The 20,147-nt window shown below is 44.6% G+C and overlaps 1 protein-coding gene across 23 annotated transcripts in view; it reads right to left on the bottom strand.

The window, feature by feature from the left end:
• Positions 1-20,147, bottom strand: part of TCF7L2 (transcription factor 7 like 2) — a 181,515-nt gene that overhangs the window by 108,374 nt on the left and 52,994 nt on the right. For 19 of the 23 annotated variants that reach the window (XM_069797003.1, XM_069796992.1, XM_069796996.1 and 16 more), the window contains exon 4: positions 8,783-8,884. The exons of the other annotated variants lie outside the window; for them this stretch is intronic. In XM_069797003.1, the coding sequence (XP_069653104.1) occupies positions 8,783-8,884 (102 nt within the window). The remainder of the gene's footprint in view (positions 1-8,782; positions 8,885-20,147) is intronic. 23 annotated transcript variants of the gene reach the window in all.

The following is a 20,147-nucleotide window of genomic DNA, read 5'->3' as shown; positions in this document are numbered from 1 at the left end:
TCTCAAAATCAACTTGGGAAAGTTACTTCACATCTTCCTGGCCACATTGGTAAAACAGAGGAGTAACCAATGCTTCCCCATCTCAGGAAAGTGCTGAATGATTTTGCTCACCAGTATCTGTCAAGTACAAGCAAACCTTCAAGGCAAGGTCCCCTGGAACCAGATCCTTGCTACCAGCCCACTGCATATTCAAAACCAAAGTCTCTTTGACAAAAATTTCTAGCTTCATTTTGTGAAATTAGGCACAGAACATCGCTTGGGGAGAGATTAGGGATGGAAGATTGTTTTACGAAGGCATCACTCCTTGTTATTTGCAACATCTCTAACTCTCCAAAGGCTTCCAAAATAGGTCTGCCCCTTGCCAAATAGGTCTGCATGGGACAGAGGAGAAAGCATCCTTCCTTCTCTTTGCGTGGTGCCTTACTGGGCAGCTCCAGTTTCTTCTGTAGGAGAGAGTACAGATGTCTATACAGCCCAGAAAGTGAAGTATCCCATGAATAATCTAATCCCAAGCGACATGAACTCATGAGAAGAGCAATAATCCCAGGCTTGACCAACTTGGCAAACAAATGGTCCTGAGCCCAGCAATGCCAGCTTCCTTCCTTTCTTTTTAACGATAAATACATGCTGTTTTCTTTACTACAGCACCTGGACACAGTACACAGACTTTGTTTAGACAGAAAATAGGAGGTTCCTAATCAAGTGGGCTTGTCCGTATGGGGAACTTTTTGTGCAAGGGCTCAAGTGTGAATTGGAAAATGCAGAACAACTATTTCGAATTATCTCTCCGTGTGGACACTGTTATTCAGCACTAAGAGTTTCTTTGTGAGATTTAGCTTAATCCGTTTCCAAAGCGGATTAAGCTAAACCACACAAAGGACCTCTTACTGCTGAGTAAGAGTGGCCGCATGGAGAGATAATGAGGAATAGTTATTCTGAGACAGCTACTTCAACTGCATATTTGGGCTTTTCCGCTCTGCATCGACAAGCCCAAAGCTGTACTGGAAGGGGAGGACTGTGGTTCTAGAAATTTGGGAAAAAACCAGTACCGGGGCCATATCATACCCATTAAATCTTCTGCTCTGCGCACGATGGTTGCTCCTGCTCCAGTCGGCACGGGCTCTGGCTCCAAACCAGGCTGCATTATTCAGTACCTACTTCTCTAAGCTCCAGATTGAATCCAGCCACAAACTTCAGCTGTAGACAGGGTGCGTGGGGAGAAGGACCTGCGGCGAGCGGCCCTGCCAAGTCTGCCACCCTCGGTACACATCATCTTTGATCTGACAGGCTCACCCATCTGGCTCTCCAGTATCACCCGGTGCTGCCACGGCTCTTCGCCCGCTGCCAAGGCCGAGCCGCCACGCGCTGCGGCTGCTGCTGCTGCTGCTGCTGCGGCTGCTGCTGCCGCCGCCGCCGTCCTCGTGCACGCCCCGGGCTTCGGGGACAGAGCGTCTGCGCTCTCGCCATTCCTCTCGGCACAACCGCTCTGCTGTGGTAGAGCTGATAGCTCGCCGATATTTAATTTTAGGCCCACGCAAGTCCCTGGAAGTTAATTTAACATGCATGCTCCAGCATAACATAAACTGCCATGTGATTGAATCTAAAACACAGCTTGGGCTGCTCTGTGCTAAAATACTCTCTCCTAAACCATCTTCCCAGTGTAGGTTTCTACCCTGAAATGTTGCTCTCTGCAGTTTTACTGTATCCCAAACTAGCTAGTCTGAAAGGGTCAGAATTTAGGGACACATATTTGTGCCACATCTGGGACATAGTGGGTATTTTATAAACAAAACATACAGGACGTAAGGCTGCAGTAGATGCACTTTGAACCACACTGAAGACAGCATAGTTACGTCTTTCTTAAGGATCTCTGGTGAGAGACAAGCAAGCTTTTGTCTTGCTTCCCCCTCATCCAGAGGGCTCTCAATACTCAGATACGTCAGAGAGAGATATACCAGATATATTTTGGTGTGCCACCACAAACCAAAATGTCAAGTCTCAGGGCTCCAGCTCAGCAGCGGGAGCTGCAGCACAGCCCCTCCAGGAAATCAAAACTGAAGCTGGTTCACTGCAGCATCCTAGGCTATAAACTTGCTGCTTCAGGAGGACTTGCTGAGCTGTCTCCAGTAATGTCAGAGAAGCCCGGCCCTGCCTGGGAGCAGGGAGCACTGGAGCCATCTCAAGGTAAGCCACCCCAGCGCCCAGGAGCCAGAGCCTTTGCCGACGCCAAGGACCAGGCTCTCCTGAAGTCAAGCCAGGTGATTCATGAGACATGGATACTCAACAGATTGCGCCGAGTGTATCATAACACCCCTACTCAGCTGCCTTCTCCTGGAGCAATGCTTAGGGTTGCCAACTCCTACGATTTTAGAGTCAGTCTAGCAATACTTGCTATTTTTCTTAAAGCGTAGTAGCCTTGAAGTCAAGTGTTTAGGGAAGAACCTCAGACTCCGCTTACAGCACACAGCAAGCTCCTGAACTGCTGTAGAGAGAAGTTTGAGAATGAGCAGAGTATACCCTGCAGGCTCAGGAACCAGAGAAGAAATAAAGAGAATACAAAATGTATTATTTAAGAAATAGAAAACAAACAACAACAACACAAAACCCCCTCCCCCCCGCCCCAATCCTCATGATCTTTTGAGGCCTGACTCATGATCCTAGAACAATTGGGGTTGGCAGTACAATACATTTTAAAGCATTTATTCACAGCTGAAATATCCCAACATCCAAATACTTCAGAGTTCTTGGAGCTACTCACAGATCTCCTGACTACAACCAAGCGTGACAATTCATCCCAGCTGCCAATCCAGCCCCAAGGTGTCTTCTGAAGGTGCTTTAGTGCTGACTGATGTTTGCAGAAGCATTAAATTCCTGCTCACTTCACAGTAAGAGGTACAAGCCTGCACATTTCCCCAGTCTCAGCGTTAAAACAGAGGGGTTACCTCCAGTACCTAAATAAGGTCTGTAGAAGACAGACATTGTGCCACAGAGTAAACACAACGGCATGAAGCAGTTCCCTGAAGTCTGAACTATTTTGCAAACATATCAAATTACCATGTGAATTACTTTTAAGGAGTCCACATTTCTCCTGTGCTCTACACAAACCAAGCACTAGGTTTCCCATTCATATTTAGTGGGTACTGAATATAATGTGCGTGTTTTATAGGAATCCATCCAAAATAATTTTGTTGGGCTGCTGGTAGGTGAATTCTATACTTAGCCCTAAACATTCAGGTTTGAACGCAGATTTTTTTTTAAACACAACCCTTCCCAACAAAAAAATCAAAAGGAATTAGTGGTGAAAGATGTAGCCACAAAATTCTCAGCAAGTTTAATTTGTTCTGTGGCTTAATTCCATACAGCTCTGAAAATTCAGGACAAGATGTTTGCACACTTTTGGGCATGTATTAATGAAACATTTTGTTTACTTTGCAACTGCCAGAGCAATTAGCCAAATAAAGTATAGAGCATTTAAAAAGGAGAGAGTCACTAAAGGAGCTTTCCAATTAAGTCTGCACAGCTATTTCTGCAGCGTGAGGCTCGGGGATCTGTATGTTGAGTCCATGCACTCCGGCGTGACCTACCTGCCATCAGGGACTGCTTAGGATACCGGCACAGCTCAGACGCACAGCCCTCTCCTCCTCCCCATGCATGTGCCCCTCTCAATACCAGGCACTGACATGAATGATGCCCAACTCCTTCCCCCCCAACACCACCATGTTCCTGCAACTCTCAACACAGTCTGCGTACTCAGAGGATCGCCCCGCAGATCTCCAGGGAAGAGGGTGTCCCATCATGGGCTCACGCAGCCTGAAATCCAAGAACCATCTCAAGAGGTTATTGCAGAGGAAGAACAGCCTCTCTACTACAAACTATTAAAGACAAACAAAGCAAGAGCTTTAAAAGCCCTCTTGGGGCACTGCGAGTGGAAGTTGCAAGATTACGCTTCCAGATGGCTCCGTATATACAGGACCGCACACATCTGGATGCACCCCACTTCTGGCCTGTTTGAAGGGACACTGTAGGTGAGTTTTAAAATCTAAGAGAAACTTCATGATTACTTTGTATTTGTTTCTTCTTTCAAAGTGCCTAAGTGCAAACCACACAAGACAAAGAAATTAGGGACCGGGCAGGGCAGACTGCACAGCTTCAACTCTAACCGCTCTGGGAAACAATTCCTGATCCCTCCAAGCCACCCAGTAGTCCCAGACACCCACTGTCCACGTACATCGAAGGGGATGAGAACAGACAGTACATTTCAGATAGTTTTGCCTTCAGTTTTGCTTGTCATATTATGTTTTGAAAACACACTTTTACCTCCTTAAGAAAAAAAAAAAAAGGAAAAAAATTAGATACACTACTGCACAGTGATTCTTTGTTCTTGGGGATTCAGTCTACTTTATGGCTGTGTTCATTACATATTAGAAAACCCAGGCCAAATAGTACTAGAAGTCCTCCCCCAAGGTAACATTTACATTTGCTTCAAAAGGCCTCCCTACAGAAGAAAATGCAGGAATTTTTTAGACCTTTAACTGTTTTGTAAGAAATATACCGTACCAAACCACCACCATTTTGGGTTCTGAACGTTTTTCCCTGGCACAAAGGAAGCTAAAAGCAAGTCTTTGTACAGCCAAGACAGCAGGAGGCAGGATCCCGGGACCAGTCTTTCACCCATACTCCTGCCTAAAACAGGGTATGGCTGAGTCAGAGTATTTACTTTGCAGAGAACAGGGAAGAACAGCACTTTTTCTCCTTAAGGTTGTACGAGTGCATGCGTAGATAAAAAAGGTTTTAAAGGAGCTTGCTTTCTGTAGCGAGCACATTTTGGAAATCCTTGCACAGACATACCATGCTCATTTACACTTGCCCGTCCACACCGCAACAGAAAATTGTCATGTGAGAATCCCACTTCTAGGGCTCCCTGATCTCATCCTTATCACCAAGATGGTGGCACATGCGTGGAGCAGATCAGGTGCACGTTGAACATGGGATTTCAGCACAACTAGCACCCTACCTGCTTAGAGGAGCATACAAGGCACCCAGCTAGGGTCTGCTTCACACCCAAAAACTTCCTGCTAAAACTGTTTTACAGAGTCTTAATACCTCCAATGAAATCAAAGGTCAGAAAAAAGAGGGCAAATAACAATAAAAACCCTTAAAAAAAAATCCCAGCCTCATAATAGTACTATCCGCAGGCTGAATTCAAAATTTTGACCTAGCAAGCTTAATAGCATACTATTAAAACAATTTTTCCCCCAGTTTTCTTTCACCTTTGGACACAGATAAGCAGCATGACTGTGCCAGAGCAAGATGCGAGAGTCTTACAAGACGAGTGAAGCACCTAAATGCAAATAAATGCATTGGTCTTAAATGGAGCCTCATGCTGTACCTTCCTCAAGACATGCTGAACATAATTTCAGTTTAATATTCTGTTTCTCATTATGGGCCTTGGAGACTCTCTCAAGCACCATGAAAAGCAGTATTAACCCAGCCCTTGGCACTGGGGGCAATCCAGCCAAATTATTCATGCTGGTCTTTTGCTTCAATTTTTGTAGTCTTAACTTAATGTCCTTAAACAAAATCTGAAAGGAGGACAGCTGACAAATAGTACAGACTTTACTTAAGACATTACAGACAGCCATATTCTGCAGCCCTGAGTCATTAAGCTAAAAACCCGCGCTGAAGCCAAGTGGAGTTTCATCGGGGCTTGGGCGTAAAGGCTGCAGCCCCGACACGGAGCTCATAGTAATCAGAGCCAAGCACTGAGAAGCAAGAACATTAAGAAAAAAAAAAGGAAAAAGGAAGAAAAAAGAAAAAGAAAAAAAATAAAGAAAAGGAAAAATGAAAGAAAAAGAAGAAAAGGAACCCCCCACACTCTCCTTTCCTGTCTTTGTAATCCAGCTATAAAGATTAGCTTCAAATCCTCATTTCAGAGATAGAGGAAAGATAAGAAATGATTTGCAGGTGTTAGCATTTTCCTATAGATCTTCAGGGCAGCACAACTGATTTCAAGAAGAAAAACTGGCATAGGTACACTTGGTGGGTAGACAAGACACAACAACGTGGGTGGAGAACCAGTTTCTATCCCTATACGTTACACATTACACTCACACAGAAACATCAGCGTGCCCGTGAAATACCCCTCATTGTTCCATAAAAGATTAATTGCGTTTTCACGTACCCAGAAATGGGTGTAGAGCCTCATGCAAGAGCGGCCAGGTCCCAGGTGCTGTGTGCAGGCAGAGCAGCGACAAACAGGGACACCAGAGAAGGCTGACACATCCCAGGCCAACTGGCATCTGCAGCCACTTCATCTCTCCTGAATGCCATTACCCACTCTAACTTTATTTACCAAAAAATAAGACCATTTTTACTCTGCAGAATTAATGTGGCCTGGGGTGGATGCCAGGAAAAAGGGTGGAAAAAGCTGCCCCTTATTTATTTATTTTAACAGAACAAGGCAAAACAGTTTGCTGCTAAAAATAAACATTAAACCTTGCAGAACCTCCCCCCGCCAAAACCCCACTGCTCCCCCCCTCACTCCCTCCTCCGCCTCCTCTCCCTCCAACATTGTAAGTAGCACAAAAGATCACATTACAAATGCCAGCTGTGTCTCTTTTGGAAGGTGGCCTCCATCTCGGAGGTAGTATATGTTCCTCACGGCCTAAGTGGTTGCTATGGTAAATATGCTTTTTATTGAATAGCAGAGTGAAACAGCTTTTAAAGAGACCCATAAGAACCCCATAAATGGTCAAAATACAAGGCAGATCAACCTCAGACTCCCTGGAAACAGGTTTCTCTTTATTTTCCAAAATGATTGTGATTTTTGAACCTTTTTTTTTTTTTTTTTTTGTGCATTTGTATTGTCCACTTATCTCCACCTCACCCACACCCAGGTGGAAGGGCTGGAGAGGGATGGGAGAGCCGGGACCCCAACCAGCCACCTGGCACAATGAGCTGCTTTGACTTTTAAAGGCAAGCACCCACGCTTCTGCGTGGCAGGAGGCTTCAGGGACAGCGGATGCTCAGCACTGGAAAGCGCAGGTGGTCCCCAGCGAAGCTACCCACCAAACTCAGCCTGCCCTTCCAGGCTGCAACCAGCCAGGAGAAACCTCCTGCTCCCTCACCATCGCCTCCTACAAGCCTAACACCACCCCACCATGACAGCCCCAGAGCCCCAGGAACGCTCCCGTCCCCTGTGCCAGTCCTCCACAACAGCAGTAAGAAAAGAAGTAAAATGAGGAAGTTACTTTGGTTAATCTCTTCCTAAGAATAAGGTGACGGCAGGTTTGGATGGCTGTAGATTTCTAAATAACCAGCCAAACACCTTTTCTCTGATCTCTTCCTCTAGTGACGACCCAAGTGGATGGGAAGGAAAAGCAAAGTCACTCTGAAAAAGTGAAGCAACCAGCGCTAGATATCAACTAGGCAAATACGGGTCTTGTTCCCATCACTCTCTGCCACACTGAGGGATGGTTTAGAAGCTGTGGACTCTAAAAGATAGGAAACCTTTTTTCTTTCTAAATAAAGAACTAAGACACTCATAGCAAAGAGCTGACACTTCTCATGTTAAAGAGACAACAATGGAAGAAGCAGCTCCTCAGAAATGTTTAGTACGATTTGAGATTTCTAACAAAACAAACGTGTGCTTTGGACGATCTACCAGCTACGTCAGCTTTAGACTGTATAGCAAAAGATAAAGAATAATCAATGTTTCTTTTCCTGGGAATCACGGTATCATCCAATGGTTATAAAAAAAGTCTAAAAAAAACCAAAAAAAAAAACCAAACCAAAACACACCCAAACATGTAAAACTGTAAAACTTGATGATAAAGTATTTCAGAAGAAATATTCTAATCCACTACGTGCCATCTTCTCCAGAGGTAAATTTCCCAGAAGAATGCTCAGAGCTAAGATGCTCCTTAACAACAGATGGCACTAACACTGGCTATCAGTGAGGATGGGCCAATGCATATCGCCCCTCTTGCATAACACCATATAAACAAACACTTTCCTTTTAGACCTCTATGGATGCTATTTTAGAAAGTAAAATAAAACCCCAAACCCCTCTCATGCAAATTTGATTTGAACATTTCAAATTCAACATTGTTTTTACAACAGAAGCAAGAAAATTTAACCGAGAACTGAAAATTTAAGTGAGAAGTTAATAAAGCTATTTTTAGCAATGCTACTCATTGTAAAGAGAGTTTCATATTTTGCAGGTAAGTAGTAAACATTTGATAACACTTTTTAGACTAAATGAGAAGTCATCACAACACAAAGGGACATGTGCTCTGTTGACCTTGCCTCTGCTGAGCCTTCACCCAGGTAAAATGCTGACCAACTCTCAAACTTTCATTCAAGATTTTGCAATAGGAAAAGATTTTTTTAGTAAAGGCCATAGAAATGGCTTGGATTTTATTTTTTTTAATGCTTTCCAGAAGTGTCTCTTCATCCTCTTCAGTTCAACATTGTCAGATGTGTAAACCAGCCTGATTGGACTTCACTGCCACTAAGTAATTCTGCAGTGTGTAAATTTAGAGCATTTTCAACTCTCTGCTCTCCTACGAGGCACATGAATGATAATTTCATAAACAGCCCAGCAACAGCAAATGTATTCCCTCCTTTTACCATGGGCTCGTTAGGGTTTTTGTTTGATTTTAAGTATTTCTCTTTTGGTTTGTGTAAAAGAAAACTGATGACAACCAATGCTATTAATGTCAAATGCCTTTTTTTTTTTTTTTTTTAAACAAAGGAAGAACATCTTTCTGCGTTTACTTACAACAATGTGTGCTGGAGATGGAGACCTAGCATCCTTGAGGGCTTGTCTACTCTGAAGGCTCCCTGCCTGAACATCAAGCAGTGGCCATTTCATCTGCAGATACTGGATGGAGGAAACAAAAATGGGGAAAGAAAAATGAGTTCAGAAAAGAAAGGCAAAAAAAATAACAAATCTTAGGTAACATGGGTAAAAAGATAAAACTTATGCAAGGAACTGAAACAAAAATTAAGACGACTGCATGTTTGTGGAGACAAAATCTGTGCAGAACACTAACCATTTCATACCACCACATTACAGTTCAGGAATAAGAAAATAAATCAGATTGCAAAGACAGTATTACATTGATTTTACTAATCGTAGCAAATCTAGAAGAATAAAACCCACGCAGAAACAAAATATCAAAACCATGGAGAGGATGGGACAAGGCAGGGGAAGAAGGTGCATTATCAGTCTCAGGAGAGGGAAAACACGTATTGTGGGTTAAGAATATGATCTCATTATTTAAAGGGTCATCTGTCAGCCTTCCTTCAACAAATGCACCATGCCAACTCCTCCAGCTTCCCAGCACTGTACGAGCCCTAAAGGCAGAGGTCTACCCCAAAAAGACCCAACACTGCTGGGTCTTGACACCTATTTTCTCTACTTTTCACCATTTCTGGAAGTCACCGTGGATTATTTTCTTCTTGCTCATCTTCTGTCGGACAGCCCTGAAGGGACTTGCACAGTGTAACTTATTCAATTACAAGGCCAAACTTAATAAGCTCTCCCGTTGATGATGTCCAAGACAGAGTACAGCCTGGTGCACTCAGGCCCAGCTGTGCGGGCCAGGCGCTCAGGGATAGCCACAACTCCTTTATGTCACTGTCATCGGCAGATAGGCTGAATACACACAGTCTGCAGCATAAGGGGGTGTTGATTCAAAAGCAAAAAAAAAAAGCTTAACCACGCTTCAAGAAGGAGCAGAACGTTCCCACGGATTTAACCAGCATCAAATATCGACGAAAACTTCTGCTCTCGGGCATGCACGTCCTCTCGCTAAACTCACTGGACAAGCCATTGCACCCCAGCCAGATTGCACAGCGGAGCTCAAGGCTTCCACCAAACAGGTGAAGTCTCAAGCTGGTACCCAGATTGCTGCATCAGAAGTGCTCGATTCTGACCAAGAGCAGCCCCACAGAGAAATCAGTTAGCCCAAACAGACTTCTGCACAGTACATCTAAATATAATTTCAGCCCAAGCTTTTCTCTCTGCATGGTGCTGCACGGTGCCAATTAGGCATACTGGTCAATAAGCGATCTCTAAAAGCCCTGTGTCATGCTGGAAGAAATGCGTACTGCCACATACCTTCAGCCCCCTCCCAGAACTAAGAAAAGCAGCTGTACACATAGATCAGGCCACTGCAGAAGATCCTATTTAGCACTAGACTCTGGTTGACCTAACAGATGTATTCCTAGAAAATATCTAGAGAAATAGTTATGTTTACCCATTCCTTTTTTCTTTTTTTTTTCTTTTTTTTTTTTAGTAAGAGTAATCTTGAAGGAGAACCACACACAAACAACCCCCACACCACTGCAGGCGAACAACGGAAGCTGTATCTAAATCTCCATGAAGGAAGGAAGGAGATCTGGTTCCATGCTTTCAGCACATCACTATCACATTTGCTCACGTATGCAAAACATTTGTTAGCATGCAAGGCCTGTTTGCTGCAAGACCCTGGGCACCGAGGTGACCAAAAGCAGGAGTCAGCAGGAGGATGCATTACCAATTCCCATCGCTTGGAGGGCCTGAGATTTCTGAGCTACTGGAATGCAAATAAACAAAGCCATACTCTGGATTTGTGCCCCATACAAGTTCCTCAAGTTCCAAGAAGTCTTGTTTTTATTCATCTTCACATTTGGGATTTGTGCAATGTGGACCAGAATGTTTCAGCACTTCTTAAAAACAAGAAATAAAACCCAAACACACCAGAACTAGTCTACCATAAGTGTCATTTCTAACTCTTACGACTTGATTGTAAGCCTCCAGATATTTGATCACTTGTATCAAATCCCTGATCTTCAATATAGGTGACCACAACACAGATGTTAAAGTTGAGATGATGTTAAAGTAACTTTCTAACCCTTTGTGGTTTCATAAAAGTGCTTAAAAATGCAACCCAAGTGCACAGAAAATGGACCCAAAACCTAAGCTGACCAAGAGCTTCTTAACTTGAGAAATCTGATACACCTCAGATTTGCAGATGGCACTATTAAACAAGTCAACTGCTACATTTTTAGAAGTCCATCAGTTGTCTTAGACAGTGATCGTAACACCACCACATAAAGGGGCGTCTGAATTTGCAGAAAGGGTCCTGATGGGTCACAGCTACTACCGGCTTCCTCAGGTTTTCCAGCCAGCTAGTGAAGTATTCTTCCCTTCTTCCAAGGGAAACGTCCTCACAGGACGTATGCTTCACAGTACACGACTCTGTTTCAAACTCCACAACCATTTTGGCAAGTGAGAAGTTACTGCTACCACAGCTAAAGCACTTACAAGGACCTGCCAGCTCAACCAGTGATGCTTCAGGAAATGGCCACTAAGCCATTACCCACCAAAATAAACCAACTGCCCTCATTTTTCCATGACCACTCCATGGTCACGAGCAACCCTGGAATATTCCTACAACCATGACAACCCATGAAGGAGCTCAGGTCAGCAGCTGTCCTAAAACTCCGGCCAAGAAACACGTGGGCTTCTCTGAGACTGCTCCAAGGGCAGACTGAGGCACTGACACAGCAGCATGAGCAAGCTCACATCAGACCCCGTCCAGTCATTAATTATTGCAGGGATTAGAAAGCCTTCAGGACTGTCAGTTCTGCTGGTTTTTACTAGCAATAAATCCCCTTAGAAGAAACAGAGCAAGAAGGTACGGTTGCTCCGTCTCCACCTTGATCTCACGAGAGCCTGCACTTTCAGCGCAGGTGCTCCCCACACCAGGCTGACCAGCCTAAGTGCAAGATGAAAGTTTCAGAAGATCTTAGCTACTTTGCTTTTCTGCTTTTAAAACCCTTCGTTTAGACTCTCAGTAAAGTCCTTCTCTTACTTACCCTTGCCAAAGAGCATCCAAGAAGCCTTACAGCGCGAAGGCTAAAACGCAGCCAAAGCTGCTTCTCCTCTTGGACGCGCACGTGGAGCCCAGCAGGAACGGTCCAAACCCAGAGGGCTCAGTTTTGCACACAACCACCCACACACAGACAGCTTCCATTTCCACCAGTGGGTAATACACCAGTGGGGGGGAAAATTAAACAAACAGTCCCCACAGAAAGCAGTAACGCGCAAGGGTGAATAAAGCAACTTCCACGAGCTCTACCAAGTGGCCGGGATCCAGAGCAGCATCCCGGCCCTGCCAAGGGCAAGATGTTCTGTCCGTCAGATAAACAGAGAGGGCCAGAGCCCACAGCCAACGCTTGCGTCAAGCTAACGAACCCACAGCTTCAATGGCGGGATGTTTGCAAAAGAAAAAAAAAAGTCCAATGTGCTGGCTTCAAAACGCCAGCCCGTTGATAAAGTATGAAATATTAGCATTGTTTAAGGTGACGAGCCTGACTCAAGGCCTCCTCATCCAAGAATTGTCATGCCTGTAACACAATATTGATGTGGTGGCTTATAATTCTTACTTTACATAAAAGCTTCATTGTGTGCCAAATTCAATCTCCACAGGCTACCTGAGCCACAGATTTTTACGAGTCTACATTTCAGCGCTGCGAGTCTACAATACACATAATTTTCAATTATGTTAGGGCAGAACAGGATCACTGCCTATATAACATTACTGGTTGGAGGAAATGAGACTCAGCCCTACTGCCGAGAGAGCTAACTGGATCCAGATGGCGGGCCGAGCGAGGCAGCCGTCCGAGGGAGCGATGTCGCAGCAGCCGCCCCCTCCGCAACCCTCTCCTTCGCGATGGAGGGGGACACCAAGGCATCGCGGGGCTGGGAGGGGAGGGCGCTTGGGCCGGGGGGGGAGTCGCATCACGGCGTGGGGAGGGAGAAAGGAGAGAGGGGAGAGGCGTGATTGCTTTCCCAGGTTTACTGCTGCTGCCCTATGCTGCAATATTCTTATTAAAAAGGAGAAAAATTAAGTCCCGTTACAGCGGAGAGGTAAATCCTTTCCTTCCTCAAGCAACTAAATAGCAGGAAATCCTCTTCTCTTGGCCCTAAATGCAGATTTGAGCCAGACGGTTCCTCTGATTTGCAAGGAGTCCACAAAAATCTGAAGCCGACTTTCCCAGCCTTCTGACACTGCTTTTACATTCCTGCACCGGGGGGGGGGGAGGGTAGGAGGGAGGCAAGTTCCCACCATCCTGCTCCTGCAAACGCTGGACACACGCTCACTCCTCTCCTGCTTCTGTGTCTCAGTGTGGAAATTAGGACTTGCCTGTACAAACATTGAACTTTTCAACAAATTAACTCTAACAAATCTGTGCAAATTATTTCAGAGCAAAACTGTTGAAATGGGCTCTGCTGGCCTGCTTTTAACATTTTTTTAAATAATGTCATCTTGGCGTAAGTATTTTATTCCCTGTTTAACAATATGATCTGATGGGGATCATTAGCATGTGTGTGTGTTGGGTTTTTTTTTTTTAAAAGAAGAAAAAAAAAGTTTTATGGCAAGTCTCAGAGAGCTTAAGCAAAATAATTGTTAAGCTCCAGGCCTCCGCACAAAAATTAAAACACGTATGGGGCGAGCGTACTTGAGAGAAACCAAAGCTTTTAAAAAGGCTGTTAAATTGTCAGCACAAGGGAAAAGGCAAATGATTTGAACAGCCCAGATTTTTTTCTGTAGAAGGGGAACAAAAAAAAAAAAACCAAACAACCAAAAAAAAACCCCCAAAAAACCCCAACCAACCAACCACCCTAGCCTCTACTCCTATGAGCATCACGTCCACACCTCCCATCTGCAACCAGAAGGTCCTGCAAAGCAGGGACCCACCAAGAGCAGCTCCGCATGTCTACCCGCCCCGGCACCAATATCACCCAAAGCAGCTGCCTTCCTGGGCACCGGCAGGGCAAACAAACATCTTTCCCAAGATTTCACAGCAGAGTTGGTCAAAAGCAGTGTCATGGTTCAACCCCAGCTAGCAACTAAGCACCACGCAGCTGCTCACTTACGACTAGGAAGACAATGAACTCTATCCTTTTTAGCTGAAACCAGGACATCCAAGACTAGAGGAGTTTGGTGGAAACTCTTACTCACAGCCAGCAGCCACCCCCCACGCCAGGGCCGGGCTTGCAGCGGCACGGCCGCGATGGAAGGGATGGCACAGAGCTCACAGGTGTTTCCTGCACTGATGTCCAACCTGGAGCTGCTCCCTTGTCACGCTATTGTTTTCACTGCTGGAATGCCCTACGAGTGATGTCCCACAGCATATAAATACATAAACGCAATTAAAAAGAAAAAAAAAAAGCCATATTTTTAAACAGAGGGAAAGCTGCACAACACTTTCCAGCTCAGGTTTCCTGCAGCTGGTGCTTATTAGCTCCCAGGAACTGGAACAAGCAGGAGCAGGGCTCCTGGAGTCAGCTTGATGCCATGGGCCTCCAAGAACTCGCCTAACCATGAGAGCACATCTCCACCTTCAGAGCCTGCACTTTTTCCCGGATCTCAACATGCCACGCAAGCAGAAATATTCCTGATCCTAGTTTTGCTGTTAGTCTCTCCCTTGGGCAGCACTACAGAATCCCATGGAAGCACACACCTGGACGTCAACTTTGAAGCTCAGGAGTTTCTCCAGTATTTAGCTGGCGACTCTTCTGGGAGCGGGCATCTAGGCAAATTTTAACCAGAGGTAAACCAGTAGTAACACAGGAGAGCGCAACGCTGAGGGGAGGGCTGAGATTTATCAGGAAGGAGATAGGAACAAAGACGGAGCTTAATGAGACTGTAATTGCTCTCTGTGGACAAGAAAAATAGTTGCAAGAGGATACTCATCTTGGTACCTACAAATCAAGGTCTGCAACCTACTGATGTCCCCACTTAAGTCAGAAGGCACAGCCTCTAAGGATTTAAAAAGTATACCCTCAGCTTCTGCTCCATCCCTTAGTTTACTTCAACCTCTTATTTTTGGTCTTCAGCTATCACCTTGTTTGTAGAGGTGTGCAGAGTGACAGCAAAATCTGAAGGATTTATTTTAAATAACTGAAGGAGATTGCTGAAGGAACTTTAAAAGGGCCTCCTATTTCTTTGAGATCTGCAATGTCTGGAATTTTTTGTATGAGAAGTAATAGACACCACCCACAATGTTCAGCCCTTCTGCAGAATATGTAATGTACCACGACGAGGCACAGGGGAGCTGCTCAAAATGAGAGCAACGAGGCTCATTTCAATGAGACCAATCCTTTCCACACAAAAGATTTCCCCACAGCATTCAAGAAATGAAAGCATGAAATTGTAAAACACGGAAGTATTTATCACGTATCGACACTTTTTTTTAAAACTAATACCACGCTTTAAACTCTTGCAACACTGCAAAAATAAATTATTAAAAAAATATATGTAAATAGTGGAAAAGTGGCACAAAAAACAGAACTGGTAAGTGTTGTGTACCCTCACAGGCATATGCACATAGGGTTAAAATGCCACTTATTCACCAGCACTGGTATCAGCCAAACCATCTTGTGATATATTCCTGAACAAGACACTTCTAGTGCACTGAATGTCTCCATTATTGAGAACTCAAGTAACCTTGTCTCCTTCCCTTCCAGTCCCTGAAGAGTCCCTGAAACGGGGGCCTTGAGTTGCCCATTTTCGTATTTTGCCTGTGCCTTTGTCACATTGCTGAAGTGCTGCTAAGGCATAAAAAGGAGAAGGCAGAGTCCTCCACAGCCTTAAAGTTACAGAAATGCATTAGTGATTAAACAGTTCAAGATAATCTCAAAGGAGGGATGCCTGAAAGCAGAAATCCTGCGATCTGGAAGTGCCTCACTGAAGCCATAGAGCAATCCAAGGTGATGTGCAAAGAGGATGCCCATTATGGGGTGGAACAAGGCACAAAGAAATAGTTTGAGCCCCACGGGCACCTCAAAAACTCCAGTTCCCCCTTGGGTGAGCAGTCAGACTGAGTGGAGGTGGAGGAACATCCCACATGCACCAGAGCAATTGCTTTCTCCTGACCTACTCACCAGGCTCCATGGCTTCACAGAGCACACAGCTCTTCTCCTGCATCCCGGAGGAGATGCAATACAACAGCTACATCCCACTACTACTGCCGCACGTCACCCCTATTTATGCTGGTTTTCTATACACAGCGATAAGGGCACAGAGGAGGCTGTGGTGGAAGAGAGCTAAAGAGAATAACCAGAAGCATCCTTAAAAATTATTGCCTATGAAAGTTCAAGCAAATCCAGATAATTCTTTGCTCATTCTGACATGGATGAAAGGCATTCTTGCCATCAGTTTTGCTGAAGTAAAACAGGTTTTTTGCTTCTAATGAATGCAAGGTTGGTAGACTACAGTTGAGTTCTAGGATATTGATACTGAGCATGAAGAAGCTAAGTAAAGGCTAATCAGCTACTGCAGAAATTAAAAATCATTTTTTTTAGCTTTACAAGAGGAAGAGTGTTCATGTGATACAGAAGTACAGCATTACTTTCTGCAGTTCACGTGGTATCTCAGCAAAACAACTGCAGGCAGTGTTTCTCGATCCTGGGTGGAGCTTGGGAAAGCACCATTACTTTTTTCACATTTAATTTGAAAGCCTCCACAGCCCCCACTGCACAAATCAGCAGGCTGGCTAAGTACTATTTGGATGTCTACAAAGTACTGTTCCAAAAGACAGGCACAAATAAAAGCATAATTTCAGTTGATGAACAAGAACAAACTTTATCTACTTACTTTAAGCCAGCAAAAAAACCAACTTCTTCATCTTCAAACTACTTTGCCCAGATTTTCTCTGCAACCTGTTCTGTTTCACTCAAGCATAGAGTGTCCGTTAGAGAAAGAATGGGACAGTCATGAAATCTCAACAAAGTCTTTCTGTAGGTATGGCTTGTTTAGACTCAGTAAAGCTAAACCAGCCTCCAAGACTCACTGAACAATTTGATGTACAGACCCACATTTAATTTCTCATCCTGGCAATCTCCCAGAGAGTGAGAGAACAATTGGTAACTAGTGTTTGCATGAAGTCCAAGAATGCATTTTATGGTCTATAAAATATAATTCCTTTCCTCCCCATTAAATAAAGACAGTAAAAATATCTGACAGCACGTTAGAGACAGAGATCACGGCACTGAACTACCTCCATTGTAACAGAAGGGCTGCTCCAGGGGAACCTTGCCTCCCTTAAAACTTTCCAACTCCGTTAAGAGCATAACTCCATTTGTAAAGGAGGTACTACAACTTTAAGCTTTGCAACTACCTTTTTCTTTTCTTTTTTTTTTTTTTTAAGGGAAAACAAAAAAACAAACCAAAACAACAGAGCTCAGTAGTCAACCAGCCTGGTTCTGCTCTAATATTGCAGAATGCGTCTGCTCTGTCCTGCTCCCTTCTCACCCCACCACATGGATCCACGGCACAGGACAGCATGGCGGTGCAAGGGAATAACAGGGGCTCTCCAAAACTCAGCCCCACCTTCCCCTCGCTTCCACCACTCGGAATCTGGAGCGGGAGTTACATGTTTCCTAATTATGGGAAGCTTTAATCAGATTCTTTCGGTACCCTGGTGGTAATGCCCATCAGGAAAAGTCATCTCTACGTGACCAGGATGTAAAATGGCTGCTGAACTGGTACCATTTTCCACTGCACGCACGTGTGTGAAGAAAAAAAAAAAACAAACAAAAAAAACCCAAAAAAGACAGAGAGAGGCCTATCTTCGTGCACCTCTGTCCTGGATCAGTCCTACCTGCCTTCGTCATTTGTTACTATCATCAGAGATTGGCAGTTACCCAGTCTGCTCTCCCAAGTGTTTCCTACTGGGGAGGGTGGAAAAGAAGTCCGATTTGGTTTCTCATGGTGTGGAGGCACGGAGGAAGAGGAGGAAGAGGAGGGCCGGGGCTGGCTGCGGCAGCAGGGTGGCTGCGCGGCAGCGGCCCTCCGCAAGGCCGCACCGTGCCCCGCTTCCACAAGGCTGAATACAAGCAAGCGGTTTGTCACACGCTTTCTGTGAGGAGCTGCACGGCTTCAGAAACCTCAGTTTACAAAGTCTGAGCCAGAAGGGAGGTGGTTGATCAAGCGCTTGGCTCCTCCAGCTGTGAGAAGCCAGCAGACGTGCGACAAGGGCGAGATGGGAGAAGGATGCCCCGCGAGGCGCATCTCCCTCCGAAGGGGCCTCCCAGACTATCTGGGTTGGGTTTTGGGTTGGTTTTTTTTTCACTCTTTGATCCAAATTCTCATCTGTGAAGTACCTGCGAATGAGAGGCACAGGTGGGTGGGATCCTGGCATAAAGGTGCTACAGGAGAATTTAGCTGTTCGCTTGTCATTGTAATGTCGCCTAACGGGGTTTTACTGAAAGAGTCATATTTTCTCCCACTGTTGGGTAAGTGAAACTCATGACTCGAATCACTACCACAAAAATTCCTGTCGATGTAGCAATTCTGGGTGAACTGCCGGGAGCCACTCTCTAGTAAACCCAGCAAATTTCATACCGAATTTCCTGTCGCCTCCCTTGTGGTTTCCATGTGTGATTGGGTCTTCAATGCAACAAGGGGTTACTGCAGAATAGATGTCTCCAAAGGCTTCAGGCCCTCATGAAAACCAAGAACTTGCAAAATTCTCTTTCCCCAGGGTTAGTAACTTTTGTCTGTCTATCCTTTTTTTTTTTTTTTTTAAAACAAACCCAGAAAGTTAACTCAAAAATGTAACCTAAAGGCAACCTCAGGAAAAAGTCCCGGAGATAACACTGAAACCAGCAATATTCTAACCTCCTAGAGGCTGGGAAGGTTGCTGTTGAGGTTATTTTGTTTTTCAGAAAGCCTGCCTTGGAAAAGAAAGGGAAAAAAACCCAACAACAACAAAAAAACCCACTTCCCACTGCATCGTATCCCGGTCCACATTCTTCACCGTAATCTTTTAGCTCAGATGCCTGGAGATGTCTTTGAAAGATGTAAAAGAGGTCGAGAGTCCCCTCAGCTAATTGTGCTGGCTGAGAAACAAAACTTGTGGGCTGGGGTAGGATTTGTGTCAGACTGACCTTCTGTGAGACCAGCTACTCCTCTGAATAAAACCCTCTTGCTGCCTCCGCCAGAATCCTCCTGCCACTCAAGTATCATCTTGCTGTAACAAATTACTCCTAACCCAGGATTACGGCTCTTTCCAAATCCCTCCTAGAGAGCCGGGAAACAAACGTTCCCTCCCAGGATTCGGCACCAGTTGTTTCCCCTATCAATAATCCTCCTATTTGCTTCTCCGGCGGCGTTAGTCCGTGGGGCCGGCGCGACCGCTTGCACCCATTTTCCTTCCAAATGCAAGCTGGATGTCTCAATTGTCCATCAGGGGAGGAAAAGATGAAGGCCTGCCTTCAGATACCCATGGAAAAGACACCCCGTCTGGCCAGCGGCAAAGCTGACTCCTGGTTAAGTAGGAAGAATTATATTTAGGCAGAGGACTAAGTGAATCATTTGGGATGAAAGCAAAACCAAACAAATGAAGCATTCACTAAATCTGTGCTGTCACCTCTTGTTCCTGGGCAGCCACCCCACGTATTTATTTTCTGGTTTCCTCCAGCACCACCAAAACAATGCAATATGCATTTATGGTATTTAAATGAAGCATTTTAAAAATATTCTTAGTTGAATCATCAGCCACACAAACTCTTCCTCAAGAACAAATAAAATGTTGGGTTTTTTCTTAAAGGAGATGCAGATAGACGAGATGTGAAAGCAAATAGAGTCCAGAATTGAGACTGCTGTGAATTATTTTTCCTGATTAAAAAGGCACTCCATTGAGAATAAGTCCCATTCCTGTAAAATTCAAATAATGGTGTGGCATTTGAAAGGCATTTTGAATTTCCAAGTAAGTTATGCATTAAATTTAAGTGACTTCTGTTGAATTAACATATTTTAGGGACAAAGATGTACAAAACATACTACTGGAAGTTTTGGATAAATGTTCTTTTTGTTTATTTAGAGAGAGAAATTTTCTTAAGTCAAAACAGCTATACTGGCCCATCCAGTCCCTGAGCTAAAGTGACTAGAAACAAAAGTTAAACAGCACAATGCACTAACACAAAAATAACCCTCCTTGTTCTAATGAATTGGGGAGGGGGATAAAGGAAACCCCACTTTTTTAAATAGCAAGTCGAAATCATACACTGCTCCATGTATCTATAGGAAAAAGAAAAACCAGATTTTCTTCTGCACAAGGAAAAATGCAACATGCATCAGCCTGCA

This window comes from Haliaeetus albicilla, chromosome 11 (genome assembly GCF_947461875.1).
Source record: "Haliaeetus albicilla chromosome 11, bHalAlb1.1, whole genome shotgun sequence".
Taxonomy (NCBI): Eukaryota; Metazoa; Chordata; class Aves; order Accipitriformes; family Accipitridae; genus Haliaeetus; species Haliaeetus albicilla.
The sequence above is the reverse complement of the archived record's forward strand: the minus strand, read 5'-3'. Positions and strand labels throughout refer to the sequence as shown.